The 27,969-nt window shown below is 45.0% G+C and overlaps 10 protein-coding genes across 20 annotated transcripts in view; 6 read left to right on the top strand and 4 right to left on the bottom strand.

Annotated features, from left to right (window-relative positions):
- LOC120454260 overlaps nucleotides 1-4,542 on the bottom strand; it is a 49,533-nt gene extending 44,991 nt beyond the window's left edge. For both annotated transcript variants that reach the window (XM_039639397.2, XM_039639398.2), the window contains exon 1: nucleotides 3,974-4,542. The gene's annotated coding sequence lies outside the window, so the exon portion shown is untranslated. The remainder of the gene's footprint in view (nucleotides 1-3,973) is intronic.
- LOC120454262 (probable ubiquitin-conjugating enzyme E2 7) lies at nucleotides 1,574-2,381 on the top strand. Its single transcript, XM_039639409.1, has 2 exons — nucleotides 1,574-1,726; nucleotides 1,786-2,381. The coding sequence occupies exon 2, from the start codon at nucleotides 1,795-1,797 to the stop codon at nucleotides 2,299-2,301; it is 507 nt and encodes a 168-aa protein (XP_039495343.1). The 5' UTR covers nucleotides 1,574-1,726; nucleotides 1,786-1,794; the 3' UTR covers nucleotides 2,302-2,381.
- A 3,083-nt stretch (nucleotides 4,543-7,625) lies between the features above and the next one.
- On the top strand, nucleotides 7,626-8,713 carry LOC120453908 (low molecular weight phosphotyrosine protein phosphatase 2). Its single transcript, XM_039638839.1, has 3 exons — nucleotides 7,626-7,835; nucleotides 7,913-8,265; nucleotides 8,499-8,713. The coding sequence occupies exons 1-3, from the start codon at nucleotides 7,790-7,792 to the stop codon at nucleotides 8,592-8,594; spliced, it is 495 nt and encodes a 164-aa protein (XP_039494773.1). The 5' UTR covers nucleotides 7,626-7,789; the 3' UTR covers nucleotides 8,595-8,713.
- On the top strand, nucleotides 8,634-9,681 carry LOC120453909 (low molecular weight phosphotyrosine protein phosphatase 1). The gene is made up of 3 exons (XM_039638841.2): nucleotides 8,634-8,803; nucleotides 8,863-9,212; nucleotides 9,536-9,681. Exons 1-3 carry the CDS (start codon nucleotides 8,773-8,775, stop codon nucleotides 9,620-9,622), a joined length of 468 nt encoding a protein of 155 aa, XP_039494775.1. The 5' UTR covers nucleotides 8,634-8,772; the 3' UTR covers nucleotides 9,623-9,681.
- LOC120453907 (low molecular weight phosphotyrosine protein phosphatase 1) lies at nucleotides 9,645-10,450 on the top strand. The gene is made up of 4 exons (XM_039638838.2): nucleotides 9,645-9,779; nucleotides 9,831-10,015; nucleotides 10,078-10,251; nucleotides 10,310-10,450. Exons 1-4 carry the CDS (start codon nucleotides 9,662-9,664, stop codon nucleotides 10,421-10,423), a joined length of 591 nt encoding a protein of 196 aa, XP_039494772.1. The 5' UTR covers nucleotides 9,645-9,661; the 3' UTR covers nucleotides 10,424-10,450.
- An 82-nt stretch (nucleotides 10,451-10,532) lies between these two features.
- On the bottom strand, nucleotides 10,533-12,860 carry LOC120453901 (adenosine deaminase 2). Of its 3 annotated transcripts, none has more exons than XM_039638826.2 (6): nucleotides 12,608-12,860; nucleotides 11,765-12,262; nucleotides 11,538-11,707; nucleotides 11,300-11,481; nucleotides 11,108-11,244; nucleotides 10,533-11,056 (listed from the first exon to the last, which is right to left on the bottom strand). In XM_039638826.2, the coding sequence occupies exons 1-6, from the start codon at nucleotides 12,675-12,677 to the stop codon at nucleotides 10,593-10,595; spliced, it is 1,521 nt and encodes a 506-aa protein (XP_039494760.1). In that variant the 5' UTR covers nucleotides 12,678-12,860; the 3' UTR covers nucleotides 10,533-10,592. The 3 variants fall into 3 exon arrangements, with proteins under 3 accessions (XP_039494760.1, XP_039494761.1, XP_039494762.1); XM_039638827.2 differs by lacking the exon at nucleotides 12,608-12,860 and adding an exon at nucleotides 12,334-12,521; XM_039638828.2 differs by lacking the exon at nucleotides 12,608-12,860 and adding an exon at nucleotides 12,346-12,519.
- A 3,234-nt stretch (nucleotides 12,861-16,094) lies between these two features.
- Nucleotides 16,095-18,618, top strand: LOC120453903 (adenosine deaminase 2). 2 transcript variants are annotated; one of them, XM_039638829.2, is made up of 6 exons: nucleotides 16,095-16,306; nucleotides 16,830-17,318; nucleotides 17,371-17,540; nucleotides 17,600-17,781; nucleotides 17,849-17,985; nucleotides 18,040-18,618. In XM_039638829.2, exons 1-6 carry the CDS (start codon nucleotides 16,237-16,239, stop codon nucleotides 18,495-18,497), a joined length of 1,506 nt encoding a protein of 501 aa, XP_039494763.1. In that variant the 5' UTR covers nucleotides 16,095-16,236; the 3' UTR covers nucleotides 18,498-18,618. The 2 variants fall into 2 exon arrangements, with proteins under 2 accessions (XP_039494763.1, XP_039494764.1); XM_039638830.2 differs by having other exon boundaries at nucleotides 16,096-16,306; nucleotides 16,833-17,318.
- LOC120453899 (carotenoid isomerooxygenase) lies at nucleotides 18,433-21,202 on the bottom strand. The gene is made up of 4 exons (XM_039638822.2): nucleotides 20,871-21,202; nucleotides 20,044-20,552; nucleotides 18,945-19,977; nucleotides 18,433-18,889 (listed from the first exon to the last, which is right to left on the bottom strand). Exons 1-4 carry the CDS (start codon nucleotides 20,913-20,915, stop codon nucleotides 18,614-18,616), a joined length of 1,863 nt encoding a protein of 620 aa, XP_039494756.1. The 5' UTR covers nucleotides 20,916-21,202; the 3' UTR covers nucleotides 18,433-18,613.
- LOC120453898 (leucine-rich repeat-containing protein 40) lies at nucleotides 20,762-26,541 on the top strand. Of its 7 annotated transcripts, XM_039638815.2 has the most exons (13): nucleotides 20,766-20,933; nucleotides 21,485-21,532; nucleotides 22,301-22,656; nucleotides 23,471-23,661; nucleotides 23,714-23,917; nucleotides 24,156-24,279; nucleotides 24,338-24,510; nucleotides 24,570-24,970; nucleotides 25,029-25,352; nucleotides 25,446-25,589; nucleotides 25,651-25,839; nucleotides 25,910-26,095; nucleotides 26,157-26,541. In XM_039638815.2, the coding sequence occupies exons 2-13, from the start codon at nucleotides 21,525-21,527 to the stop codon at nucleotides 26,260-26,262; spliced, it is 2,406 nt and encodes an 801-aa protein (XP_039494749.1). In that variant the 5' UTR covers nucleotides 20,766-20,933; nucleotides 21,485-21,524; the 3' UTR covers nucleotides 26,263-26,541. The 7 variants fall into 7 exon arrangements, 6 of the variants coding, with proteins under 6 accessions (XP_039494754.1, XP_039494749.1, XP_039494751.1 ...); XM_039638817.2 differs by lacking the exon at nucleotides 25,029-25,352 and having other exon boundaries at nucleotides 20,768-20,933; XR_005616570.2 differs by lacking the exons at nucleotides 25,910-26,095; nucleotides 26,157-26,541 and having other exon boundaries at nucleotides 20,762-20,933; nucleotides 25,029-25,350; nucleotides 25,651-25,792.
- LOC120453905 (cilia- and flagella-associated protein 36) lies at nucleotides 26,238-27,773 on the bottom strand. Its single transcript, XM_039638836.2, has 4 exons — nucleotides 27,635-27,773; nucleotides 27,373-27,581; nucleotides 27,157-27,317; nucleotides 26,238-27,019 (listed from the first exon to the last, which is right to left on the bottom strand). Exons 1-4 carry the CDS (start codon nucleotides 27,735-27,737, stop codon nucleotides 26,560-26,562), a joined length of 933 nt encoding a protein of 310 aa, XP_039494770.1. The 5' UTR covers nucleotides 27,738-27,773; the 3' UTR covers nucleotides 26,238-26,559.
- Between the last annotated feature and the right edge of the window lie 196 nt (nucleotides 27,774-27,969).

Genomic DNA, 27,969 nt, shown 5'->3' with positions numbered 1-27,969 from the left:
TGTCACGTCCTATGCACTGAAAAAATATATGTTCAAATACGAGTATATCATTTTAAAATTACATTGAAAAAGAAAGGCCCAAGAAGTGAGACCGTAATTATCTTCATAAAAACGTTTAGAAACAAAATTTTATAAATGCCAATTTATGGGTCATTAAACAGACAATAAATAAAGTATTGATTTGCATTTGAATTATAATTTCGACATTCTGATAAAATATACATTTATCTGTCAATATTTAAACAATAATTTATTTCGCAACAAAATGAGCTAAGCCAATCTCAGTTTGACATTTATTCAACTATTAATTTCATTTTATTATCTGATGAGATGCTTCGCACCCAATTTCCCAGCGCCAACTAATCTTAATTGTAGTGGGCGTTTTTCCCCGAGTGTAGAGAATGGAAAATCGAGTTTTGCTGGGAGGAGCGCTGTGGCACGTGTGAGTTTCCCGGCTCTCGCTGTCATATCGCTTTCCCTGCGGGATCTACAAGAAGCAAAGAAGACCGTCTACGACATGTGGCACTTAAATGGGCAGAGTCGGATGAATATGGAGATATGGAATGAGCTGGAAGAGCTGGAGGAACCGGCCGAGCAGCAGCAGCTGTCGGTCTTATGTGTCTGTGTTCTGGACAAACATGTTTTGAACCCTCCGCCCCCTCTCCATTTGGCATGTGCTGGATAATTTAGCAAATTTCGAATCCGACTGCGTTTTCTAAGAGGAACTCTACATGATTTTATTGTTGCGTTTTGCACCGATGCTAAGTAAATGTTATTACAACAATAATAATGCTCAGAAAAAATAGGAAAGGAATTTTTGTGCGAAAACTCGCTGCAGGGAAAACTTGAAAAACCGGCAGTGCCAAGAGACCAAGCACAAAATGCCCCAGCTGGCAGCATCGAAACATTAACGATTCACACATTTGCGGCAACATAATTTGAGTTTCCCAGATAGTCAGATACTCAGCTGAAGTTGCGGATTTTCAAATGCCGAAGCCGTATGCAATTGGCAAAAAGCAGAGAAACAGCCGATGGAACCACACGTCGTGGTCGAAGTTGCAGGCCAGCAAAAAAAAACGCTGCGCCAACATTTGTGCGCAATTACGAAAGGCCAAAACCAAGCGGCTACAATGTGGCGGCCATCATAATTTCCATTCAGCCAGCACGGGCAAAGGAAAATTAAAGGCAAAAAGAGTGGCACCAGTAGCATTAGCAACGGCCAAGTAATTGCAGGAAAGTGCTGGGAAATGAAAGGAAAGAGGGACTTGGACTTTCCTTGGACCCATTCCAGACCAACAGCCAAAGAGCTCATAATGGAAACTTTCAAGTCGCTTTCAAGATTATTTCTTTGGAGATAGTTTCTATACATCGCCATTCAAAGGGCTACAATTGTAAAGATATTCCAGCCAGACATTCCAAAAGGAATTGATTTTTTATGCGTCTCTTAGGCTTTATATCCTCAAAATGTCTAAGCAACAATAAATTGCTTTATGACATGGATGCTTTCTATATGTAGTAAATCCTAATTTTTTCTATCCATTAAGTTTTTTTTTTTATACCTACAAGTTAACATTTGACTAGTAAAAGTGACTAGTGATCCTGATTTTAGATCGGAGTAGTCGCCGCATGAGTTTTCTTTCGGCCAGCTGGCAAGTCGCATTGAGCGTAGTTCAGCCTCCGTAGAAGTAAACCAGAAAGTGACTCGACATAATTGAACAAAATTCCAGTAAGTACAAATGTGATCCCACCAATAGTTTATCCAACTGATAGCGGTAATCCCCGCAGTCCAGTGACATGTCCGAACTGCAAGCATCGCTACTGCTCAAACGCCAGCTTTCCGAGCTGCAGAGCCATCCCGTCGAGGGCTTCTCCGCCGGTCTGGTATGCGACTCGGACATCTTCAAGTGGGAGGTGGTGATCATCGGTCCCCCGGACACGCTTTACGAGGGCGGCTTCTTTAAGGCGCACCTGATCTTCCCAAAGGAGTACCCACTGCGCCCGCCCAAGATGAAGTTCATCACCGAAATATGGCATCCCAATATCGACAAGGCCGGCGACGTTTGCATCTCGATCCTCCACGAACCGGGTGACGATAAGTGGGGCTACGAGAAGGCCGAGGAGCGCTGGCTACCGGTGCACACCGTGGAGACGATCCTCCTTTCCGTGATCTCAATGCTCACAGATCCCAATGATGAATCGGCCGCTAATGTGGATGCGGCCAAGGAGTACCGTGAGAATTACGCGGAGTTCAAGCGCAAGGTAACCAGGTGCGTCCGCCGGAGTCAAGAGGAGGTGGAATAGCCCGGAATCTGGGCAGTGACATGATGATCAGGAACGGCCCACATGCTAATCACGTGAATAAAGAGAGCAACTAGTGGAAATCTTGCCTTTGAAGTGGCGAAAGTGGGGAATATCTCCTAATTGGAGTCTCCAATTAGGGCATTGCAATCTCTTTGAGCTTGCGCCAATTCAGCGACACCTGTCGGCATTAATTACACTTAATCGCTTCGGAGCTACGGGTGTTACCTCCTGGCATAGGCCGATCTTAAGCCAGTGTGCTTAATAGGCTTAGACCTCTTCTAGTTGCACACTGACACAGTTATGGCCGTTCTCTGGTCTGTGGCTTCCAGAGGAAAGCTGAGGCAGCTGGCCACTTGGCCGCTTTTTATGGTCTTCACATGGCGACAAAAATTTACACATGCACTGATCAAAATTCTTATTTATGACTGATGGAATCGGGATCATAATGTTTTGTTTAGTTGGCTACACTTTATGGCCATTTAAAAGTTCATTATGTGTTCTAATTCAGAATACGATATTTAAAATACGTATTAGCTATTAAAATGTAATCTTTATCTAGCACCTTTTTTTCCAGTGCTGCAACAACAAATTGTTGCTGTTGCTCTTGGTGTTGCTGTTGCTGGTGGAGAATGGCTAGTGTGACAGCAGCAACATCAGAAAATGGCTCCATACGCCGACTTGTTTTGGTGTGTGGAGAGTGGAGCTCCTGGGCAACGACTCTAGAGTTTAGCTGCCAGCATTTTTGTGGTTAGCTGAACTTGTTTTTGTTGTTGTAATTGTTGTTTATTAGCAACAAGTTTTGCATTTTGATTTTTTCTCTTTTTTGCCCAAGCCAGTGTGGTGGCCCCCCAGCACTTCGCCGCATGTCGCATTGTTTGGCCGTGAGTCAATTCCGGAGCGGGATACTGTGGCTTATTCGCCACGGACTGGGTGTGACTCTCAAGTAAAAATCCAATACCAATTCCACACAGCGACTGTCTGGCTAAAAGATTCAAATGATCCCCGTGTGATTCAGTAAATACCTCAAAACAAACCCCAAAACAGAATGAGCAGAAATCGGTGAGCGATTTGGAAACTGGGTAAATAAGGCCATGCACCTTCAATCGGCAAAAAGCAAAAACCCAAATAAAAAAAAAAAAAAAGTGGAAAAAATCTTGGCGGCAATAAGCCACAGCATCATGATGATCACCACGACGATCGGCAAATAGTAAAAAACGAAAACGAAACGAAAGAAAACAAAGCGAGGGAAAAGAAAACGGCCCGCAGAAACCAGCTCTCTTCAGAAATCTTCAGCGAAGAAGATGCTCGACCTGGAGATGGAGATTCTTCTGAGAGTTAAAAACTCACTCAGCCAGTAGAAATTGAATTGATGGCTGGGCTGGGGGATATATGGGTATGGAAAACCGGATTTGAGCCTGGGCCCCAAAACGCAGGGTATCTATATTTATAAATAGCCACACATCTTTCCGATATATGGACTACATGGTATGCTGGTGCAGTGAAATCTCCTCTGGCGGCTAATGGGAAAACCAGGGTCAATCCAAAAAACAGGTAGTTCGGAATCATTAGGTTTTATGGTGAGGGTGGAAAAACGCAGCTGGTCAAGTGTGTGAGTGTTTGTCTCTCTGCATTTTCCCGAGAAGAAACCCCGATTACAAACGATTTTACCTACCCTGTAGTTTTCGGTTTCAAAATCCAATGGGTCCCGCTCGATGTTAACTGGTATGGGTGCGTGTTGCATACGTGTTAAGTAAATTCCAATATGTGGTCTGGACTGCCTCACGTATCTTGCAGATACTTGGGCACAGCGATACTGGTTTTCGGGATTTCGTAAAGTTGCCCGTTTCTAAACGAATGATAATGATGGTGGCGATGATGCGCCGATGCGATGATGAGTAATCCCGGCAAAAAGGGTAAACACTAGCACTTTACATCCAGAATGTACACCACTTCTTCTTTTGTCGTACGGTTAGTGCAAAACCTTTACACGCTCGATGGTTTTGTAAGCCATAAAACATTGCCGCGAGACGAATCACAAAAAAACATTATAAATATATACTCTCGTATGTACATATATACATCTGAAAAACTACCTGACGCGCAGCGTGCGCCATAAAACTAAAGACAAACACTGAACTGAACTGAGCTCTTGCTGCTGTTGTTGTTTTTGTATTATTTTATAACGCGGTTCGCTCGCGTTTATCGCTCTTTTTCGCTCGCACTCGGACACGTCCACCTGCGTCGCCGTCTCAAAGTAAACTAAACCCAACTACGTTGAAAACAAGTTTTCGAAATGCTGCTAATGTTGCTGGCCGGCTTCTTGGCAACATTTCAAGTGGAAGCGAGACAAGCAGCACGCACACAGTGCAATGCTCACTCGGCAGCAACACGCAACATGTTGCCGTCGTGGTACAGTGCGGAAGTTTGTTGTTGCCGGCTTTTTGGCTGTGCCGCGTGCAGTTGTTGTTGCTGGCGCTGCTCGTTGGTCGTTGGCACTGCTCCACACCCCCATTTTTGCTAGGGTAGTTCGGACTGCTCTCAATATAGCATCTGCTGCAGGGGTATATAGCGTTTCGGAGGTTTTTGGTAGGTGTGGGTGGTTTAATAAATTTACGTTTCAACGAGAAACAACGTCGATGCCCTTAAAGTTTGTTTAATTCATTAGTGATTGGACAGCTCGCAGTTTTTGTTATGCATTTTAGAACGATGCTATTAAGTGCAGTGGAAAAAGTACTTACGGAAAAACTAACAAAACAAGCGAGTGCCCGCTGGAAAGTGATAAATTGGTAAATCGATTGAATTACCACAAAGAAACTACACATAAAACAACCCCAGGAATCCAGAAATTCCATATTCAATTTAAGGAAATATTCTTGGTATCTACAGTCGGTACACACTCTAACTTAATAAAATCTGAAAAATTGTTTCAATATTTGTATGAACAAATCTCCTAACTGTGTACATATAAATATGAAACCCACATAGGGCAAATTAAAATACTTTTGTAGTGTTTCTGTAAGCCCAATTCATTTTCTTACTTCCTTACAGTACCACACTAGTCGAGTTAGACTCTTAAGTTTTCAAAGTTGTTATTTTCCAAGCAGTGCTACATCCGTTTCGTATTTACACTGAACGAACACAATGAATGCGCTTATTTGTCCCTCCTTCCAGTTCCCTCGAGATAAAGCCGCCTGCCTGGCGCTAAATATTTGATGAAGCTGCAAAAGGCAGACAGAGGGAAAAGATACAAGTGCCAGATACTGGATACCAGATACAGATACATTTGCAGGCCCAGATGGATTGGATAGAGATGGCCTGCTGCATAGACAAGCTGTCTGCCAGCTAGTACGTCAGTTGTAGCTTTCCCGCTTTTCATTTGCCAAATGCAAAATGGATGTTCATCTTGGACATGTTTGCTCTCGACTGTCAAATGCTCGACAAAGTGGGCGTTTTCGGGTCGGTCGGGGGGTGGCAGGTCAGAGGTTATGATGGTTTCGTACCTCTTGTCATTTACCTCATTTGCACTTGAGAATTTATTTCGGCCTGCGGTGTGCTACGAATGCCGTATTTACTTATTTACACTGACCTTTCCCACATGCACTAGGAAAAATGTCATGTACCTATATAAAAAAAAGTATACAAAAAGACATGAATATATAATAAAATTTAATTAAACTTGTTGTATGTATGTATTTTATTTTATACAAGACAATAGAGAAAATTGATGTTTAGTAATATAAATGACATACATTTTAAAGCAATCATCAGTTTAAAGTTATCAGAGCTTCCTGCTAGGAAAGGCATACTAAAGCTTCTGTAGCATACTTTTGCAAAATGATCCATTGCATTTTTTGCAGTGCACACCGTCCCCAACCAGTTGTTGCTGTTGACTTTGCCGTCGTTTATCTTATCTGAGGAGATGTCGTCGCCGGATGATGATAGTAGAGTAGAGACAACGCCTTTGCATTTGTTTTTACCTCCATGGCCCTTTACCACCCCCAACACACCTCCAGTACCCAGTACCCATTATCCATGGCATATGTATGAATTGCTGCTGTGGCTGTTGGGCACATGTCTTGGCATTTCCATTTCCATTTGCATTTTCAACAATTGTCAATTGTGGAGGACGCACTGCAGCATTGCGCCGGCAACGGCATGGGACATTTGCATACGTAAGAGTGTGACGAGAGTACGTAACATTTGTCTGCACAACGACAAGCTCACTTTGATGCCATCAAAGCCGCCCCCAACCACCAGGAAGAGCAACATCCCCATCCACATCCACATCAACATCAGCAACTACAACTGCAGCCAGCCAAGTTGGCAAAGTTTGCGCCATGCATTTCGTCTGGCCTTTGTTTGCCCCCTTGTTGTTGTTGTTGTTACTGTTGGCTGTATACAATTTGCATAAAACTCAAAACGAATTTATTTTGAAAAGCAACTTTATTTCTCTGCCGGCGAGCTGGTCGGTCATCCTCTTTAAGTTCACACCCGCACCCGAGAGCTCATCTCCTCGACAGTCATTACACAGTTTGCGACCAGGACCTGCTGTCCTTTGAGCACCAGGTGCAGCTTGCACATTCGTGGCCAAAGCCAACCCAACTACCTGGATCCTGGTAGGATTCCAGGACAAGAGCTCATCACTACCCCATTCCCGTGGGCTTAAATCTTGCTAACCAGCCAGCTGAAGTGGGTGGAAATGACCTCGTCTGTCGCCCTGCAAATGAACTTTAATTAAATGCTAATAGTTAAAGTTGCGCAGTTTTTAGTCCAAGTTTTTAGGGTAAATACGCACGGTGTGTAAACAGGATGTGCACGTGGATGTGGTGCCTGCAGCAGACAGACGAAAGAGGAAGTGGAAGTGCCTAAGGTGTGATCTCCAGCAGGGAGCCACTTGACAAAGTGCAGCGGAGGAACTCTGCTCGCTTACTCAATGCCAGCTAGAGGGGTAGGCTAATCCGATGATTGTTTACATCCCATAGGTGTTTACTGGATTTCGGGCATGGATTCTTTTAGGCTGACATTTTAAATATATAATTTTCCTCATATTGGCTTGAAACTGCTTCTTCGCTTAAAAACGAGTAAATTGGAACTTACTATAGCTATAGTCTCTCAATACTAATTTTACAAATTTTATTACTCTAATGGGGTTGTATTATTAAAGAAACTGTATCCGTTTTAAGATATGTTTTAACAAATTTATTGAGTACCTTCTGGAAAAGCTATGATTTTGCGGATTTTTCTAACTTAATTGGAATCCGAAGTGTATTTTAGTATCTCAAGAAATAAATTGAATTTTAAACGCATTATTTATTTCTCTACATGTCAGTTTTGTTCAGACATTAGTGCACATATTTCTTCTTGACACATTTTTAAACACTTTTATACGTAACCACGCCTATATACTCTTGAACAACCAAGTTTGCTCAAATTTACCGCGGAGTTAAGTTAGTTCGTAAATCAAAAGACCAATCCCAAGATACGGAAAATGGGCAAGAGATCGCAGAAGAACAGTGTGCTGATGGTCTGCGTGGGTGCGTATTCCCTTGTAAAAGCTTATCCTGTGTACTGTATATTTTGTAATCATTATGCAAATGGGCTGCGCCCGCAGGCAACCTCTGCCGCTCCCCAATCGCCGAGGCTGTGATGCGTGACGTGGTCGAGAGGGCGGGTCTCCAGGGGGAGTGGCGCGTGGAGAGCGCCGGGATCGAGGGATGGCATTCCGGCCGCCAACCGGATGAGCGAGCTCTGAATGTCCTGGCCAGGCACAACATCGACTACTTGGGCAGTGCGAGAGTTCTGGCCCCGGAGGACTACCTCAAGTTCGACTACATCTTCGGCATGGATCTGAGCAACCTAGCCGCCCTGAGGCGGATGGCTCCCAAGGGCGCCACTGCCAAGCTGCTTCTCCTTGGGGATTTTGGCCTAAAACCAGATGAACGCATCCTTGAGGATCCCTATTATGTGAGTTGATAGTTACTACAGTTTACTATAGGTCTATGCTCAAAGTTCGTTTTAAACTCTTACCTATTTTGGCTTTAGAAACATTCCTAACCAAATAGATAATTCTTATAAAAATGTTTGCCTTATGTACATTGAGTTTCTAAATATGATGGAGTATTTATTTTTACACTCTCAATACTTCTGACTTTTCTCTTAATATATTTTGTATAAATTAATTCTTTTATATTATCCAGGACATTGGCGAAGCACCATTCGAACAAATTTACCGGCAGTGCAGCATAGCGTGTAATAATTTCTTGAAACAAGCGCGTTTAAATCAGATCATGTAGAGAAGCCCCCGACAGCCGCCTAAGGGTTAAGCCATCCGACCGACCACAGCTGATAAGCCGCGTTGCCAACCAACAGTTGAAGCCAGGGCTGCAACGTTCGGAACCTTTATTCGCCAGCCGAAAAAAGAAAACAACACACCAAATTGTTCGTAAAAATCTCATGTAAATTGGCTAAAAGATGGATCGCAAAGTGCTAATGATTTGTTTGGGTAATAAAGTACACTTTTATCTTATGTAAGCACCTATAACAAGTCCACTGACCTTTCAGGCAACATCTGCAGATCCCCAATTGCGGAGGTCGTGATGGTGGACACCCTGGAAAAGGCGAATGTCAAGGACGTGGAGGTCGATAGTGCGGCAATTGGAGGCTGGCACGTGGGCAACCGGGCTGATCCGAGGGCCATCAGCACTCTGCAGAAGCACGGCCTCAAGTGCACCCACATCGTTCGGCAGATTCGCAAGCAGGACTTCTCGGAATTCGACTACATCTTCGGCATGGACGAGGATAACATGAGCGAACTGAGGCGTCTGGCGCCCAAAGGCTCTAAGGCGGAGCTCCTGATGCTGGGCGACTTCGGACTCGAGAAGAAGAACCGCATCATTGAGGATCCCTACTATGTAAGCCACTCTTTGAGTCCGGATTCCACCCGATTAGAATAAGAAGTTGCTGGGGAATAGATGATCATCATCATCACCATCCAAAGATAAAAAGATCACAGGCTTACATATAAGAAAGTAGTAAGATAAATGAACCTATAGGACTGTTGTCCTGGTCTACAAAAGATATTTGAATCTGGTCGAATGTAGATAGATTTACAAAAGTCTTTTAGATTAAGAATCTCATTTAAAAGTAACCCATTACATAGATTTACAAAAGACTTTTAGATTAAAAACTGTACTTAAAAGCTTAAGCTAATACTGATCCCGATTTGTTCTTTCAGGAGCGTGGAGCCGAGGGCTTTGAGACCGCCTACCAGCAGTGCGTGGTGGCCTGTGCCGCCTTCATGAAAGAGCGCCTCCAGAAATGAATGATTTGTAAAAGTGTTGTGATATAGATAATCTAATAAATGTTGATACTAAACGTGAACCGGTTTATATATTATGTATATTCAATGAATCAGCTGCATTGGTCATCGGAACTTGCAGTTCCCGTTGCGAAAATGAAGGTTCTGTTCGTGTGCATTGGTAAGAGTCAACAAACAAAAGACAAACTACAATTTACAGTGTTACTTATAGGCAACACCTGCCGATCTCCAATGGCCGAGGCCATCCTGAAGCATTTAGTGCTGAAACGAAACCTCCAGGATTGGTACGTGGACAGTGCCGGCCTTCGGAATTGGAACGTTGGCGTGGAGCCTCAGGCACGTGGACAACAATTGCTAAAACAACATGGTCTAAAGACAAACCACTTGGGTCGTATGGTAATATGCACTATTAACTACAAAGAAGCCCTCTGATATTTTGATCACTCTTACACTCGTAGATAACTGCTAATGACTTCTATGACTTCGATTACATATTCGCAATGGACAGTAGCAACCTGTTGGAGCTTCAGCAAATGGCAGCTAGGCTTGATCCCAGTCCGACGTGCCAGATTCAATTGCTGGGTAGCTATATTGGACGCAAGGAGGATGAGATCATCGAGGATCCATACTTCGTAATTTAAACGATCTTATTTTTGTAGTGAGTGTCTAATGTTGCGCTCTCTTCCACAGAGTCAGGGCATGGGAGGATTTAATGCTGCATACCTGCAAATACTGGAAAGCTGCCAACGTTTTGTGCAACATTATAAATCAGATGATAAGTCGGTTTCGTTAGGACGTCAATAGAAGTGTTAAAAATAGGTTGTACAAAGTATGCATCACTTGTAGGATTTTTGTACAATTATATTCCTATTCCATAGCCGAGTATTACTTATTAAAAAGAACGAGTAAAAATGCCAGAACTTTACTAATGATTTATAAACTCTTTGGCTGTTTATTTCCTTAATAAGTTCATTTAAAATACACTGCCATTCAGCACCTTGTCTATGAATCGCGACCAGCTGAGTTCGAGTATTTTAAAAGCTTTCGTCTGTTCCTCCTCCGTCAGCGTGGAGTAGCGCACCGAATTCCACACCAGAGTCTTGAGGACCCTTAGCCCAGCATTGTTGGGCGCCAGGCTCATGATGGCATAGTAGAAGTCGTAGCTTAGGCCCTTGGCATTCCAGAACCCAGGATCATCGTTGCATATCACCACGGGTACATCAAGGGCAAGATACTGGGCACCCGGATGGTTGCGCAGGTCCCAAACCAGATGCAGCACCTGGTTCGAAATGGGACTAATCTCCACGGCGATGCGGCGCGACTTCACAGCATTCAGGAGGATCGGATGCTTGGCCAGAGCATAACCATGACCAATGCGAGTGGTATTCAGCAACAGGGCATCCAGCAGATTGATATCCGTGGAGGCGCCAAACCAATCTGTAAGCAATCAATCATCTAGTTGAGCAGATATAAGAAGATACCACTTACTGGTCTCCCCGCCATGTAGGAAAAGCCGAGATGTTGGCGGAAGATCTCTTAGGGCAGGCAGTAAGGAATAAAGTGGTTTTCCCTTGTCCTCTTGACCCACCAAATCGAATCCAACCAGAAAGTTGGGCAATGCTTGGCTAGAAAAATAGTGTGAATATAAATACTCTGCGAAATCAGTATAGACATACTCACTGCAACTTCCCAAATTCCTCAACCATATCCTTCATCCGATCCAATTCATAGCCGCGATAGACGGCCAGAATGACTTTGATGCCCAGAAAATCTGGATGCAGCTTCACGAACTTCTCGTTAATGTCATAGAGCTCGCGAATAGTACGCTCTTTGGAAAAAGTGCGTCCACTGGCGTCATAGAGCTAATTAGTTAAAGAATTGTCATAAGCTTGGAAATATGCTATTTATCGCTTCCAACCATTTTGCAACTAGTCCGAATCTCTGCGTACATCACATTGTCATTGTACAGCTCCTCCAGCATCTGCCAGTGATAAGCTCGAAAGGCTGGCAAATAGGTTAGGGCATCGCTCAGCGAGTGGAACATGTCCTGGAACCGATCCCAAACCTGGGTAATTGTGGGGTACTCCACTATAGGAAAAGAAATAATAATATTACATCACCTAGCAATGGAAAACAGTGACTTACGCTCTGGAACTGGGGTGTACAAATTGATCAGGCGTTCGAAATTCCGATCGTAGATCTGGCGATCCAACGAGTTCCGCCGCTCATCGGCAACACGCACGTATTGCGATTGGCATTCGTGCTCCTTAGGAGTCCTGCGGAATGTGAGGACACTTCGTCCTGTAGCCGTCGTGCAGCGCAGCAGTCCGGGCATGTACGACAAGTCGTCCACCACCCACTTGGAGCTCACGGATGCGGTGTTGTGCAGGTGGAGCACGGCGCCCTTGGGCATCTTCTGTAGAAATCGGAAGATCGCACTCCGATCGATTAGCGGCTTTGCCTTGAAAAAATGCAGAGCTGCCGCATTCTGCTCCGCGTTCCGAAATCCTTGGGCCAACTCTCCGAGCTTGTACTCCATGAATATATCGTCCACCGTGGCCTCCTGGGTGTTCAGGTAGGTGTGTCCACCAGTCATCAGCTCCTCCTCCGCCGTGAGAACAGCTTGCCGTGCTTGTTCATAGCCTAAAAATAATTTGTTGAATATTTCCTAATAGCTCACACTCCTGGTGCTACTTGAATTTATTAATATTAACAATATTGCTGACCCCAAGTCCATTGACCCATTTCTTTTTTAACCATGTCAGTTTGTCAGCTTGTGTCGTCCAAATAAAAAGAGCCATCGAATTGGAAATCCCCAAATCTTTAGTTCTGGCTAGGAATGTCAAATTCGGATAGTAAAAGTTTTTTTGCCACGACGATCGATTGGAAAATATGGCATTTAAAGCTTAAAATATTCTGAATAAATACCCCACAAACTAATATCGCATTTTGGAAAGAAACAATCCTTTAAACTAGCTCAAATCATACTTAGTGCAGTTTGTGCCTGGATTTGAAGTTGAGAAGTCAGCAGCACTACAAGTATGAGCAATCGTTCCATTGTGCGAAAGGACTTTCACTGCCTGTCCGACTTAGTTGTGAGTCCTGTCCTTGGCTAATGAGTTCACAATCCAAATATTGACTTGTCTCCGTCGGGCACGTTGATTTATTATATTTATCATCAACTTAGTGATTGGCGACTGTGTTTTTCTCTTCGCGACCGCTCGCCAGAAGTGTAAGCTTAGAACTGTGGATACCACCGTGAACGGCGGGTGTTCCGACCAAGAAAAGCAAAACTGTCATTTTGACAAAATCATTCAGCGGAGCCCGCTCATATAAAAAACAAGAGAGAACGCTATAGTCGAGTTCCCCGACTATCTGATACCCGTTACTCAGCTAGTGTAAGTGCGAAGAACAGTTTTTGGCGGTTTGTGGGCGTTAGAGTGGGCGTGGCCAAAAGTTTTTTGGCGAATAGATAGAAATTTACAAGACTAATACAAAAATGAAAAAATATCAAAACATTTTTCTAAAGTGTGGGCGTAGCAGCTTTGGGCGGTTTGTGGGCGTTAGAGTGGGCGTGGCAAAAAGTTTTTTGGCAAATCGATAGAAATTTACAAGACCAATACAAAAATTAAAAAATTTCAAAACATTTTTCTAAAGTGTGGGCGTAGCAGCTTTGGGCGGTTTGTGGGCGTTAGAGTGGGCGTGGCAAAAAGTTTTTTTGCAAATCGATAGAAATTTACAAGACCAATACAAAAATGAAAAAATATCAAAACATTTTTCAAAAATGTGGGCGTGGCAGTTTTGGGCGGTTTGTGGGCGTTAGAGTGGGCGTGGCAACATGAATCGACAAACTTGCGCTGCGTCTATGTCCCTGGAGTCTGTATACTTAATCTCAACTTTCTAGCTTTTGTTGTTCCTGAGATCTCGACGTTCATACGGACAGACGGACAGACGGACAGACGGACAGACGGACAGACAGACGGACGGACAGACGGACATGGCCAGATCGATTCGGCTACTGATCCTGATCAAGAATATATATACTTTATATGGTCGGAAACGCTTCCTTCTGCCTGTTACATACTTTTCAACGAATCTAGTATACCCTTTTACTCTACGAGTAACGGGTATAAAAATGTGCTGTTGTTTTTAAAAAAAAACTTTATAAATCGAATCAAAATGCAACTGACTGCGGGACGGCGACCTTAATCGATGACATCTTTCTTGTGTTTTTCTTTTCGTTTTAGGATGCATTTTCGGGCTGCAGGGAATTGTGAAATTTCTCTTTAACGAAACATTGTTGGGGAATTGTGAAATGCTTGTTTCAACACACGCCTCAGCTTTCCGGCAAACATTTCCATAAATTCAGAGATAAAGAGATGGCCGTAAAAACGCCTAACAAACATTCATAACGCGCATTCATAAACGAGTAACACAAAAAATAAAAAATAAAAAGGTCCCCGCAGTAACAAAAGCCTTATAGGAACTGGACAAACCTTGCGATCTTTGAGCAAGAAAAAGTAACCAAATTAAATAAAACGAAAATATTCTGGAGAACAAGTAAAACCAGCTGTGGGCGATGGCCTTTCGGTTTGGATTTTCCAGTTAATCCAGACTTGAATTTAATTAGCGACGCGTCTAGAATTCTTTGAGAGCAGAAAAGTGCTAATGAGATCAGAATCCATCGATAGGCAAACGAATTAGCCAGTTTGATCCGAGACAAAGCTGGGAATTTGTCCACCGAATGTGTAGCTCATTATCTCCGCGACTGTCACTGAACTTCCACTGGACTTGTTCTGATTTATTAAAGCAATTAAAAAACAAGAGAGAACGCTATAGTCGAGTTCCCCGACTATCTGATACCCGTTACTCAGCTAGTGTAAGAGCGAAGGACAGTTTTTGGCGGTTTGTGGGCGTTAGAGTGGGCGTGGCCAAAAGTTTTTTGGCAAATCGATAGAAATTTACAAGACCAATACAAAAATGAAAAAATATTAAAACTTTTTTCAAAAATGTGGGCGTGGCAGTTTTGGGCGGTTTGTGGGCGTTAGAGTGGGCGTGGCAACCTAAATCGACAAACTTGCGCTGCGTCTATGTCCCTGGAGTCTGTATACTCAATCTCAACTTTCTAGCTTTTGTAGTTCCTGAGATCTCGACGTTCATACGGACAGACGGACAGACGGACAGACGGACAGACGGACAGACAGACGGACGGACAGACGGACATGTCCAGATCGACTCGGCTACTGATCCTGATCAAGAATATATATACTTTATATGGTCGGAAACGCTTCCTTCTGCCTGTTACATACTTTTCAACGAATCTAGTATACCCTTTTACTCTACGAGTAACGGGTATAATTAGTGCAGAGGTGGAGCCGGGGTGGAAGCACAAATTGTGGAAGCAATTTCATTCTGGAAGCCGGGTTGTTTGGTTGTTTGGGTATCTTTTTTGTGTAGTCGCATATCTGAGTGATTGAATGCCAGTTGCGCATATTAAGTGATTTAAAAATTTCGAAGGCGTGTGCCCATCGCTCGATGATTTTAAGCTATTTGAATTGTTTCTATTTTGGCAAATTTTCACTGACGTTGACGGACGCGGTTGTTGGTTTCCAACACGACGATCGAATCACGGGTTCCTCAAATACCCCCGCTTATAAAGTGGTCTGGATGCTTTTGAAATTTACGGTTATTACAGATGTGGCAATTATCACAGCTTACACAAATGACATTTGTAAACTAATGTTTATTTTTCGCTAGCTTTTTTCAATGCCAGGCAGATGGTAGTTTACAAAAAAGGTATTGTCATCCAGCTCACTTTGTTATTTTTGGGGAGAATTATAGTTCAATTATAGATAAATGATGTTGGAAACAGATCTTGCAGGGTTCTTTTATTAGAGTTCCCCAAAGAGATACTTCTAAACTAAATCTAAACATATTATTTTATAAATATGCAATGTATCAAATACTTCAAAGTACCCATGAATGGACTGCATTTCCAGGAGATTTCCCTGTCATGATCAATGGCCCCATTTCACGTTCAATGTCAAGTATAATTTTGGCGGGTAAACTGTGCAAATTGGGTTAGTCAACGAAATGCAAAAATATGCCCACGATCGCAATGTTTTCACGTTATATGTACAAAAATATAGCGCTGCTGATAGAAGCATAGAAGTGCGGCTTTGGTGTTCCTCCTAATACCCTATATACGCTTAGCAGCGACTGCTCTGCTTTCCCTGGATATATATTCTAAGCACCCAGTTATATATTTACATACAGTATCACTCTGAAGAAGGGCAGTTTGGCACTGGGCATGCTACGTCACGAACTGAATTCGCAAATTGGACGAGGGGCCAGTGTCAACGAAAGTGCCAACCCGGGGACATCCAAACATTGCGCGCCCCATTCCGGAGCGGACTAATCTCCGTCATTGAACTGCACCAGATGCCGCTGATCCCACAGCGACCAAGATCATGATCAGTGTGGAAATTGCACAAGCCGTATACGGGTCGCTTTCCTAAGCGGTGTCCACTATCAGTTGTTTGGCGATCGCCAAGAGGCGCGGATCTAGTAAAATACGGCGTACATTCCGCAATCGAAGCTTAGATTACTGGCGGACGATGTGGTTTCTGGGGGCTTTGGTAGCCTCCGTTGTGCTCCTAACGGGCAGCCTGCAAGCCGCAGATCTTCGTAAGTTCCGGATGATTGTCCAGTTCTTCAGATTCCAGTTTTTATGGTATCACTTGATTTTCAAATGAGTTGTTCGCATGACGTACTCTGATCATTGTGCACCTGAAATGTTTTTGATAACCTTATTCAAATGTATGTACAAACATAATCGCCATGAGTCGGTTAAAAATATTTGTTTGAGGAATAACTTTTAACAAAAACAAAAATGTATAGTAAATTCACAGGTAGTATAATTTACGCTTGTTGTTTCCGTCTACGGAAACTATACGGAAAAGTTAATTTAACAACAATATTTACTCGTTTTTATGCTCATTATTATGCTCTGTTTTGAAAACTGCTTATCTCAAATTCTAATGTGTAAACAAGTAATAAAAAGTTTCCATGTTGATGAAACAACAAGTGAAACAGCAAAATATGACGATTTCAAATTAAATTAGTAAACCAGAAGAAAAAGTGAGATATATTAATATAATGGCAATGGTTTTGAGTGCACAAGTGTAAGGACTTTCACATTTGCATCCAGCAGCTTATGAAACACTGAGGGAGCAGATCATGGAAGCGGAGCGGGTGGCCTCACTGGGGGGCAACATTTGGCTGTCGTCCGACGAGGAGAAGGCCAACAGCATCCTGATGAACGCGAAGCGGGCGGAGATCGCCGAGGGCCTCAAGACGCCGGAGAAGTACGCACCCGCGATGCACTTCTTCCAGGGCAGGCAGTACGTCCGCCAGAGCGAGGTGTTCCGGATGATCCAGAAGATGCCGAAGGGCGCCTTCCTGCACGGACACAACACGGGCATGGTGACCTCCCGCTGGATCATCCAGAACCTGACCACCACCAATAATCTGTACACCTGCCGCAATGTGGACGGACTGCTGGTGTTCACCTACGATCAGTCCGGATGTCACAGCGAGGTGCAGAACGTGTGCACCGAGCGGATTAATGCCGAGGATCGGGGAAAGTACGAGCGCCAGCTGGAGAAGCACATTAATATGCACGGACCTAGGCCGGAAGGTAAGGATATCACCCTTAATTTGAATTACTATTTTAAATCCTGGATTTCTAGCTCTATTGCCGAACCGAAAGAAGATATGGGAGCGCTTTGAGAACATATTCACCACCGTGGATCGGCTTTATAAGTACCGACCCACCTACTGTGCCTATCATAAACGCATGTTGGAGGAACTTTGTGAGGATAACATTATTTATGCCGAGATAAGAGCCTCCCTATCGCCGGTGAGTAATCGTGCGTAATATCTTGGATTGTGATCTTAAAACTATCACTATTAACACAGCTCTACGACGACAACAATCGAACTCTGAGCACCTTGGAGGTGGCCAACGAGCTGGAACGGATTGTGGAGGAGTTCAAGGCCAAGCACCATGACTTCATCGGCGTTAAGGTGATATATGCCAAGCGGAATCGTGCATCCGAGGAGGAGATGTTAAGGCGAATCACCACTTTTAAGCAGCTACAGTAAGTGTATATAATTGCTACATGAGACTCGAATAATGTAATACTCAAAAAACCTTATCTGCTGCAGCCATGCCAAACCAAACTTTGTAATAGGATTCGATCTGATTGGCCAGGAGGACACTGGAGATCCGCTGAACAGGTATATCAACCAACTTTCCGATCTTCCCAGCACGGCAAACTACTTCTTCCACGCCGGCGAGACGAGTAAGTAATCCGAATCCCAAATACACTGGAGAGTACATTCCATCTATCCCATAGATTGGAATGGCCGGACGGACTGGAACATGATGGACGCCATTCTGCTGAATACGAAGCGGATTGGACATGCATTTGCCCTGCCCAAGCACCCACAATTGTGGTCCACCATCAAGAAGCGCAACATCGCCATCGAGGTGAACCCCATTTCCAACCAGGTCTTGGGCTTCGTCTGGGATCTGCGAAATCATCCTGCCAGCTTCCTGATAGCCGAGAACTTTCCCATCGTAATATCAGCCGATGATCCGGGTGTCTGGGGAGCCAAGGGTCTCAGCTACGACTTCTACTACGCCTTCATGGCCCTGGCTCCGGCGGAAGCGGATCTGCGCTTCCTCAAGCAGCTGGCCTTGAACTCCATCAAGTACGCAGTGCTCACCTCCGACGAGCGGCGGAAAATCAATCGGGTGTTCCAGCGCAAGTGGCAGGAGTTTATTGCGAATGTCTTGAACCCAAAGTTCTAAGTTCTAACATAAAAGGTTCTAGTCTAAATCTAAATGTAATACTGGGCAGATGCTTTACCCTTCTCCTAAGCTAATTGGTTCTTTAGCAGGCGTCTTTCCATAAAAAGAGTTCGAATCTAAATGGCATTCGGTGCAAACCATCCATGAAGGCACTTGGGCACGGGTCCATTGGTGTGGAAATCACAACGACCCAGTTCGGTCATCGTTTTGGCACATAGTACAATTAGGCCCACATAGCGATCGTTGAGACCTCCCACCACCATGGAGGCCAGGATAACGCCATCGTCCTCGGATTGCGGATCCGGTGAGGGCACAAAGATGGGCTCACTGGGATACACATTGTCCTCGCACCAGGTTAGACTGGTCTTGTTCCACACATCCACCTTGATGAGCTGTAGGAATAAGGGTTATATACATCTGTTGTAGGAATGAAGTATTGGTACTTACAGTTCCCGGATTCTCTGCATCCACATCGGAGCTAATGGCGTAGAAGTATCGGTAGTTCTTGCCCATATAGCGTTCGTAATAGATCCTTGGAGTTTCACAGCCCCAGTCACACAGCATTTCAGGGCGCAAGAGGATGCCATTGGCGCCCTGGAACGCCGCTGCCTCACTGCCCTCCAGGGTAACCAGGTTAACAAGATTCCCCTCCTCATAGCGTCCCCGTTTGGCTTCTCGCTTGGGACTTTCCTCTCCAGCCGTACTCTGTTTGCCATTGGTGGGCATGTACGTAATGTCCGCATACTGCGAAGCCGAGTGCTTCATAGTGCGAGGAACAGGCGGGGCACTGAGGCCAGCAAGGGAGAAGGACTTGACCAGTCCCCGTTTCGCGGTACTCGGCGGAGGAATCGTGCCCAAGGGCAGGACAAATCTCAAGGGTCGTCCCCGAAAGAGGGTAGCATAATTGGGATTCGTTTGCATATTGGCAATGGCCTCCAGGTACATGCAGTTGATCATTTCGGGATTCCTGTAGCTGCATATGTCCACCACCACATGGCCATCCTGCTCAAAGCAGTTGATGATGTGCAGGTAGAAGAAGGCCTCCGATTCGTATGTCTGCACCAGCTTGCCGGAAACCCGATCTATAAGGTGAAAGAGTGTCGGCCGATCCTCGAACCACTTGAGGCAGGCCGATAGGTTCTGTCCACCTAGCTGGGCTTTTATATACTCCGTGAGGGAAACGGACAACGGCTGTTCCACAATCACAAAGTAGTGATCCGTCAAACCGAAGGTGTGCATGTAGCCGGGATGCAGCTTCCAGCGGCAGGGCAGTGTGGCCACCACATGAGCGTCTTCGAACATCTGCTCGCCGTGCGGGAAACAGAGTATGGTGTAGGCCGGTCCAGATCTGGTCATTGTGGTGCCCAGGTTGTAGACAGTGCCACTGGGAAGAACATGCGGATGCGAGGTGTGGTTCACCACGCCCACAAAGTCGGTGGTGCAGATTCGCGCCTCAGTGGCCAAAGTGCAGGGATTTATTCTATAATTATGGGTATTTTAATAATAATAATACATTATTATTCTAGGGAAGTTTCAATGAGCAAACCTATGCATAAAAGGAGTCTCCGTAAATGTGTAATACTGATCCCCGAATGGATAGATGGAAATCATCGAGTTATCAGTTCCACTGTCCGGTCGAAAAATGGCCGCAAATCTATCGAAGATCGAGTGGCAGGGATCCGGGACAGCTGCCGTGCCAAACTCAGTAACCACAATCCGCTGGGCGGAACGATTCTTTCGCAAGGTTTCCGTGTCCACGAAACGATTCTGGTAGGTCACCCGTCCATTCTTAATGGCAAATCGGTGCAGCAGGGCGGAGCAGTCGAACAGATGGCCGAAGGTCATGTCCCCCACCTTCCAGCTGCCGGGTCCATTGCGCAACAGACTTCCGCATATCCATTTAGGGATGTGTCCACTGTGGTGACCCTCGATAGGATCCACTATCTCCCGCTCGCAGGATCGCAGCCACACGTCCGACGAGCAGTTGGGATACAGGCGTCCATTGCCATCCAGTCGCTCCGCTTGGGGATCATTCTGCTGCTCGTCGTATTTCACCTGCAAGAAAAAGAGGGGTTGGTCTTAAAGCTTTCGGATTGAAATGCCCTAATCCGGCTGCACTTTTGCCGTGGATTAGCATGGATTATCCAGTCGCCTGCTGGCTGATTTTCCACATTCCAAACATTTCATCAGCTGGAACTGTTCTCAAGGACCTCCACGGGGTCTTGAATACAGTGGGGCCTCTTGAACTTGAATCGTAACTCAAACCCTAGATAACGTTTCGAACTCAGTCAGCAAATTTGGGCAATTTTCGGAAGCCTTGATAAAATTGAAAAAAATTCTTTAGTTCTTAAATTGATTTGGCTATCAACCGACCGCAAAAAAGTCGCGCATAAAGCTTTTGAAGACACCGGCCGCCATTGCGTGGATAATCCAAGTGTGAGTTGGGAGATCTCTTTGGGTGGTCCAAGCTATGTATGATGCAATATTCCGAAATCGAATTTCCGAAGCGAATTTCACGTGGACAGTCCGCTTGCAATGAGTGCCGAATGACAACTGGCAAGTGCTCCGTGGGCTGCCCACCTAGTTACATTGGATAGGGGATGGATGGGCAGCCCATGTGGTTGGAGAAGGCGGCCAATTGGAGGCAACCGACCCAGCATTATTCATAATTTTGATTGACAGTCGACGTGGCCACGCCAGTAGACTACGACCATTGACGACACAGACCCTACACCGACTGAAACCCATTGCAATGGGCATGGAGCAAATACAAGTGGCTCAGCATTTTTGCCGCTTCGGAAAACAAACATTTTCCGAGGGTTGTGGGTGGTGGGTGGTGGGTGGTGCGTAGAGGGTATGTACTGTAGGTGCGACTAGCCAAGTTTTGTGGTGACTGCTGTCGAACAGGGAAATCTAATACAGCCCAGTGACTGACTTTAGCGACTGACCTTGCTCCAAACTAACCGGGTATCTTGTATCTCCCACAGAAGCAGAAGCCAAACGATATACAAAGGGATCCCCAACCAGATGATGAAGTAAGTACCGACTTAGCCTAAGCTCGTAATCTGTTTGTGGATTGCGGATTGCGCACACCCATCACAGACTTAAGTTCACGATCAAATCAATTACGATTGTAGGGGGTTGCATGGGTTTATTGAATAAACGTTATTCCCATCTATTTAGGTGCATCGAATGCGGCTGAGCAGGTGCACCGTTCTCAAACGCTGCCGCATTTTGTAGTAAATTGATTTTAATTTCCAATCTTATGCAGCTGTAGTTTGAAATCTAATTGCATCTTAAAAAATTTGTTTAAGAGGGTAGGGAAGGATTTTTTAAATTAACAAGAGGATCAATGCTTTTAATATGTTTTACAAATCAGTGTTTATTATAGACTCAAATGCTTTAATGTTTTAAATATACATTTTTAATTGAAATATATTTCAATCAAATCAATCAAATTAGACCAGATTTTTTAAAGTTTTCCATAAACACTACTTCGTTTTCTTCTTCCATTTAAGAAGCTTCTCAGTTCTTGTATAAAAAGTATTACAGAAAATAGCAATAAACATTTACAATTAAAGCTAATAAATAAACATATTCAAATGTAACGGTCGTTCGAGACTTAAAAATAATTACCGTTGAGTTGCACACGGCGAGTAGTGTTGAAAAGCGAGCGACGAACAGCTGACTGCTGACAGTGAGCCAAAAATAAAACGACGCAAAACCTGGACAAAACCGAATTCACCTGTGTTCGGCGGCTTTTCAGCGTCCCACTGACCCATTCATCCCGTAATCCCTGCCAGCTTCGGTAACTTAGAGTTTGACTCGTTCCGCGGAGCCCAGGAATGTGACCAGGCATCCGCATTCGGCGGCGACTTCGACTTTGGACACTCCTGCTTCACCCACTACGGCTGTCCCAGCGATATGAGCGATAGAGCCAGCCGAGGACGGGGTAACCCCACCAGCAGCAGGATTCCCCGCTGCGCCCAAAGTCCGCGCCGAGCGCCAGTGGCCCACTCACCCAGGCCAAGCTGCGCTTTCCGCCCGATCTTTCACGAGAGGACCACTCACGAGGACGACCAGGTGCTCACCCAACAACTGTGGAAACTGGCTCGGAAGTCGGGCACCCTGAATCTTTCCAACAAGGCATTGGCCAGAGGTAAGTGCACGGGGAAGAATAAACGGTGTGGTCGCAGCACTGTAACTCGAACTTCAGGAATACGTTACATTAATTATTCAAATATGCAATGTACTTAAAAAATATCAAGTCATAAAATGATGTTTTGGAAAGGGTTTTATTTATAATCCTATGATACCATCCATCATTCGAGTAAGTAACAGAGCTGTGACTTTATTATTCACTAAAAAGTAGCTACATACATTGGAGGGTTCGCAAGCAGTGGTGACCCAGGAGCAGCTGCGTCATTGGAAGTCCAAGGTCTCGCCGAAATCGATTCAGACGTGTGATCAATGGAGTCCCGGCCTCGTTGACAGCAGCGCCTTGTGGTTCCAGTTCATGTGAGGCAAAAGCGATTCTGATCTCGAACTTGACCTTGGAGGATACCGAAAATGGGGCGAAGCATATTTGCCGCTTCACTGGCCAGCATGCGCGCCTCGAAGTGATCCATAAAGGTGCTTCAGGGGTGCGTCCCCAGACCAGTCATCGCTCGATTCAGTCTACCCACTGAGCTGAACCACATCGGTTGTGACTCTACCGAAGCATCTCCCAAAATTGCGTCCTCTAGGAAACAGCTCACCTCGTTTTGCATGTGCGGTCCCTATCCGCGGAGGCGTCGCTACTACCAGATTCGCGTATTTCAGATGGCCTCCTCGGCGGACGAGCTGGAAAGCGAGGATCCGGACGATGAGCTGGAACTGGATGATCCGGAACCTCCGACCCGCTCTGAAGACTGTAGTGTAGTGAACTTGCAGGATAAGCGTACTCTAATTGATTCGACATTTTATCATTCCAGTGCCCGAACGGCTCTACGACATTAACGAGGCAGATGCAGACAGCAAGGCCGTGAATCTAGAGCAGCTTACGATTAAGGAGGAGGATGCCTGGTGGAACCAAGTGCCATTGAACAACCTGGACCTGAGCTCAAACACCTTAACGCACTTGTCGCCAAAGATCGAGAACTTGCAGTCACTAACCGTGCTTACGGTATGAAATGATTATTACCATGAGTCCCTTTAATGCAAAATCCACATATTAGCTGCATGATAATGCTTTGCTGGAGTTGCCACCGGAGATCGGAAAGCTGGAAAAGCTAATGCGCCTTAATGTGAGCCACAACAAACTCAGCCAGCTGCCCCGTGAGATATACAGTCTGCCGGAGCTGCGACACCTCAACATCTCGTACAACGAGTTTAACGAACTTAATCCGGACATCAGTGACCTTCACATGCTTGAGTTTTTGGTGAGTTGGTTTGAGGATATCAATGCTGGTCTAATAGCTTTAATTAAAAGACTTATTACACTAATACTTTATACAAATTCCTAACTATTTAGAAGATGTATAGAATACCTTTAATTTAAGTTATTGAGAATTAGTTTTATGTATTACAAATATGGTTTTGGCGTCTTATCTGACTAATCCCATTCAATATATATATCCTCCCGTAACAAACTGCTTGCTAATCCATTTGTAACGAAAGGACGGTGGGCATAACAATATTCAATCCCTGCCCGGCGGCATTGGTTTCCTGGTGCGTCTAACTGCGCTCTTGTTGCCCTATAATCACATCAAGGAACTGCCGCCCGATCTTGTTAATATGCGCTGTAAGTGCTGCTCCATCTCAAATATTTGCTAATCCATGTCGAACAATTGCGTTATTAGCCTTGCAAAAGATTGATCTGATGCAAAACGACCTGACTTGCTTGCCGGAAGATATGGGCCTATTGAGAAAGCTGGAATGCCTTTATCTGCAGCATAACGACATACTGGAACTGCCCGAGTTCGAGGGAAACGAGACCTTGAGCGAGCTGCACGCCAGCAATAATTTCATTAAGGTAATTCAGCATCCTTACTGAAATCAAATCCCAATCATAATGTTTAACTTTCATTCCAGACCATACCAAAAGCTATGTGCAGTAACTTGCCCCACCTGAAGATACTCGATCTGCGGGACAATAAGATCACGGAGCTGCCCGACGAGCTGTGCCTGCTGCGCAATCTAAACCGCCTGGATGTGTCCAACAACACGATCAGCGTGCTGCCAGTCACATTGTCCTCCTTGGCCCACCTGATTAGCCTGCAGGTTGAGGGAAATCCCATCAAAACAATCAGACGCGACATCCTGCAGTGTGGAACATCGCGAATCTTAAAGACTCTGCACGAGAGAGCTTTGGCCAAGGCCAAGGAGGAGGGTGGTGTCGCCGATGAGGCCTTCACGTCAGCGGGCATCAGTGTTACCCGTTTGCGTGCTGGCCAATCGGACGATGGTGATATGCCCGGAAACTTTCCGGATAGGTATGTATCAAGATCTTTTCTTTCAGCAAGGACGGCACATTGATCTCCGCCGCTGTAGCTTTCACCTCCAGCAACAGCAGAACGGATTCCAATGTCATGGTCCATATCCATGCCAGCAGCAAATGCAGCAGCAATTTTGTGTGTATGAGCCGCTCAGAAACTGTCAGGAATATGATCGCCAGACCGAGGGGCACATATATGAGCCGGAAAACTACCAGCAGCAGCATCAGAATGGCAGCTTGAAATCACTTTTTATGCAACAGCAGAAGCAGCGAATGAATTATCCCTATCCACGTTCCTTTATGTACCAACAGCAGCAGCAACAACAGTTCACCTATGAGCAGGGCCCATACTATCGCTCAGCTGTCCATCCACGTTGGGTGTAGTGTACCACCAAGTTCCAATATTTATATATGAAATTTACTGCATCCATTTAAGCCTTGTAACTAACTTGAATCTCAACTCCACATTGCAGATACAAATTACGACATACACGTACATTAGCTGTCAATCTGGAGGAGCTCAATGAAGTGCCCGACCAGGTGTTCCAAATCGCCAGGGATGAAGGAGTGCATGTGGTGGACTTTGCGCGCAACCAGCTGAGCACCCTGCCCAATGGGTAAGTTGCGTTAGTTTTGATGGATGCAATTTTTCAATGCTTTGCATAAATTGATTTACAGACTGCAGCACATGAAAGATCTGGTCACGGAGCTAGTTTTATCAAACAATGTCATCGGCTATGTGCCGCAGTTCATCTCCCAGTTTACACGTATATCTTTCTTGAATTTGTCTAACAATTTGTTGAATGACCTGCCCACGGAGTTTGGCGTTTTGAATACTCTGCGTGAACTAAATATTGCAAACAATCGGTGGGTATTGGATATATATTAAAAACTAAGTAGCTTAATTTAACCTTTACTTTTATTTATTTATTGTCAGCTTTCAGTTCATACCCAACTGTGTGTACGAGTTGAAAGGCCTGGAGATCTTCATTGCCAGTGAGAACCACATAAAAATGTTAAATGTATCGGGTCTGCAGAGCATGCCACGTTTGAGCACATTGGATCTGCGCAATAACGATATTGAGACAGTGCCACCAATCTTGGGAAACCTGACAAACATCACGTAAGATCCTTGCTGAAAGTTAATTGATCAAAGATGAACTTAATATCCCTGTATACTCTAGCCACTTGGAGCTGGTGGGCAATCCTTTTCGACAGCCCCGCCACCAAATCCTGATGAAGGGCACTGACGCTATAATGTCGTATTTGCGGGATCGCATACCCACATAGAAGAGCAATTCACAACGTTTTTGAGAAACACTTCACTAGCAATATGTTTATTTTGAGGAATAGCGTAATGGAAATTAATAGATTCCCTCGACCATGCCCACAAGCAATCAACCTATGGGTTGGATGTTTGTAGACATGGACGAGAGGAGGCGGTACAAGTACAACATACGACACACCCTGTGCATCCACCAACCGAACTAGTCTACATGCCACAATACCTAGTGCACGTTGTTAATTCTGGCTAAGCATCTGCAATAAATGGGAATAGTAAAGAAAAAAGTGCGTTCCTTCTTCCTTTTACTTTTGCTCAACCACTTCGCTGCGCAAGCGCTTGGCAAGATTGCGTCTGAGTTGCAGGGCCGCGTTCTCTTCTGCTTCCAGTGGTGCTGGCATCGAAAGTTCCTTAGTCTGACCGCCGTTCTCGAGTAGCTGTTGGGCCACCAACGCGGAGCTGGGACGCGCTCCCTCCGGAGCATGTGGAGTACCTCGGGACATGGTCTCTTGTAGTTGCTTTGCACGCGTCTGCTTCTTTATCTGCACAATCTTATCACGCTGCTGGCGCAGGTACTCCTGGCGCGAGACTACATCACTGGGGTCCACGCGATCCTCCTGCTCGAAGAACAGATTCAGACGCTGGAACTTGTCGTTGACCAGCTCCAGATTGGGCTCTTGCTCTGGAGTTAGGGTCGCTTCTGGACTCTCCAGTTCGTCAGACACCGTCTTGGCTATCATTTGTTCCACCTCCGAGGCGGTATCCCTGTTTAAAGTAGTACATTTCATGTATAATATATATATTATACCAAAATACAAGAAGTATTGATTTCTGATTAATAAATTGGCGAAGAGCCCACAATTGCATAAGACGGTCTTATCCGTGGAGAACCCATTACCCACCCTGGATCCGAGCTCGCGTCCGCACTGCGGTCATCCCCCTCCTCGCCTGTACCGTGGGCCAATTGATTTTTCTCGATGAGATCTAGGGCCTGCAGCTGAAGCTCCACGTTACGTTGCGTCATCATGCGTATGAATATCTTAAGGTCGTTGGCGGCCCATATCTGGAAGATGACATCTGTGGGACACGGCTGCGTGGGATCGTGCGCCTGCACTTACCTGCTGGAAAAGCACCTGGTGGAACTGAAAGGGATTTTCGCCCTGCCCTTGCTGCCGACCCTCCAGGCAAGCCATTTCAAACTGCTCCGGTGATATCTGCATCTCCTCCATGAAGCTGCCCAACATGTAGTCCACCAGATTCTTGTATTCCTCGTGAATCTGCAGTATGTCCGAATTGTTCTCATCCAACTGCTGGTTGGGATCGAAGACTGCACCAAATCCTTGGGTTACTCGCGATTACATGTTTGAAAAGCGCTCTCACCTAAGGACTTTTGCTCTATAAACGTCTGGAGCGGAGCATTCCAAATGGGCCCGTGCAGGAAGCAGACAAGCGAATCAAAAACCCAGGAGTCTTCCACCGACATTTTAGCTACAATTGAAAGAAGTGACTAAACTTCATAGTCAACATTTGCTGAAAGTATTTGTTTGGTCCTTGAATCTGTTGCCATGACAACGAAAAACCACCCAGCACCAACACCTGACAATCAGGTGTTTGATATATTGAATAAAATAACACGTTGAGAGCTTTGCCATTTGTTTCTGTTTAAAAACTATTAAAAACTATTATTTAATTTACTCATAATAATAATATAGAGT

This window comes from Drosophila santomea, chromosome 3R (assembly GCF_016746245.2).
Source record: "Drosophila santomea strain STO CAGO 1482 chromosome 3R, Prin_Dsan_1.1, whole genome shotgun sequence".
Lineage (NCBI taxonomy): Eukaryota > Metazoa > Arthropoda > Insecta > Diptera > Drosophilidae > Drosophila > Drosophila santomea.
Note: the sequence above shows the minus strand (reverse complement) of the source record. Positions and strands in the feature narration are given on the sequence as shown.

Bases quoted from the DNA above. Each gene is read 5' to 3' on its own strand.
- LOC120453909 (XM_039638841.2), top strand. From the start codon at position 8,773: ATGGATCGCAAAGTGCTAATGATTTGTTTGG. The intron at 8,804-8,862 runs GTAATAAAGTAC...CTGACCTTTCAG, and splicing joins AGTGCTAATGATTTGTTTGG to GCAACATCTGCAGATCCCCA. The intron at 9,213-9,535 runs GTAAGCCACTCT...TTGTTCTTTCAG, and splicing joins TCATTGAGGATCCCTACTAT to GAGCGTGGAGCCGAGGGCTT.
- LOC120453908 (XM_039638839.1), top strand. From the start codon at position 7,790: ATGGGCAAGAGATCGCAGAAGAACAGTGTGCTGATGGTCTGCGTGG. The intron at 7,836-7,912 runs GTGCGTATTCCC...CTGCGCCCGCAG, and splicing joins TGTGCTGATGGTCTGCGTGG to GCAACCTCTGCCGCTCCCCA. The intron at 8,266-8,498 runs GTGAGTTGATAG...TATATTATCCAG, and splicing joins TCCTTGAGGATCCCTATTAT to GACATTGGCGAAGCACCATT.
- LOC120453903 (XM_039638829.2), top strand. From the start codon at position 16,237: ATGTGGTTTCTGGGGGCTTTGGTAGCCTCCGTTGTGCTCCTAACGGGC. The intron at 16,307-16,829 runs GTAAGTTCCGGA...ATTTGCATCCAG, and splicing joins CCTGCAAGCCGCAGATCTTC to CAGCTTATGAAACACTGAGG. The intron at 17,541-17,599 runs GTGAGTAATCGT...CTATTAACACAG, and splicing joins TAAGAGCCTCCCTATCGCCG to CTCTACGACGACAACAATCG.
- LOC120453905 (XM_039638836.2), bottom strand. From the start codon at position 27,737: ATGTCGGTGGAAGACTCCTGGGTTTTTGATTCGCTTGTCTGCTTCCTG. The intron at 27,582-27,634 runs GTGAGAGCGCTT...GATTTGGTGCAG, and splicing joins TATAGAGCAAAAGTCCTTAG to TCTTCGATCCCAACCAGCAG. The intron at 27,318-27,372 runs GTAAGTGCAGGC...GTCATCTTCCAG, and splicing joins ACCAGGTGCTTTTCCAGCAG to ATATGGGCCGCCAACGACCT.
- LOC120454262 (XM_039639409.1), top strand. From the start codon at position 1,795: ATGTCCGAACTGCAAGCATCGCTACTGCTCAAACGCCAGCTTTCCGAG.
- LOC120453901 (XM_039638826.2), bottom strand. From the start codon at position 12,677: ATGGAACGATTGCTCATACTTGTAGTGCTGCTGACTTCTCAACTTCAA. The intron at 11,245-11,299 runs GTGAGTATGTCT...CTATTTTTCTAG, and splicing joins GAGGAATTTGGGAAGTTGCA to CCAAGCATTGCCCAACTTTC. The intron at 11,057-11,107 runs GTAAGTGGTATC...GATTGCTTACAG, and splicing joins CCTACATGGCGGGGAGACCA to ATTGGTTTGGCGCCTCCACG.
- LOC120453898 (XM_039638815.2), top strand. The intron at 23,662-23,713 runs GTATGAAATGAT...TCCACATATTAG, and splicing joins AGTCACTAACCGTGCTTACG to CTGCATGATAATGCTTTGCT. The intron at 24,280-24,337 runs GTAAGTGCTGCT...TTGCGTTATTAG, and splicing joins CGATCTTGTTAATATGCGCT to CCTTGCAAAAGATTGATCTG.
- LOC120453899 (XM_039638822.2), bottom strand. From the start codon at position 20,915: ATGGCGGCCGGTGTCTTCAAAAGCTTTATGCGCGACTTTTTTGCG. The intron at 19,978-20,043 runs GTTTGCTCATTG...CCATAATTATAG, and splicing joins GAGACTCCTTTTATGCATAG to AATAAATCCCTGCACTTTGG. The intron at 18,890-18,944 runs GTAAGTACCAAT...TTATTCCTACAG, and splicing joins ATGCAGAGAATCCGGGAACT to CTCATCAAGGTGGATGTGTG.
- LOC120453907 (XM_039638838.2), top strand. From the start codon at position 9,662: ATGTTGATACTAAACGTGAACCGGTTTATATATTATGTATATTCAATG. The intron at 9,780-9,830 runs GTAAGAGTCAAC...TGTTACTTATAG, and splicing joins GGTTCTGTTCGTGTGCATTG to GCAACACCTGCCGATCTCCA. The intron at 10,252-10,309 runs GTAATTTAAACG...TCTCTTCCACAG, and splicing joins TCATCGAGGATCCATACTTC to AGTCAGGGCATGGGAGGATT.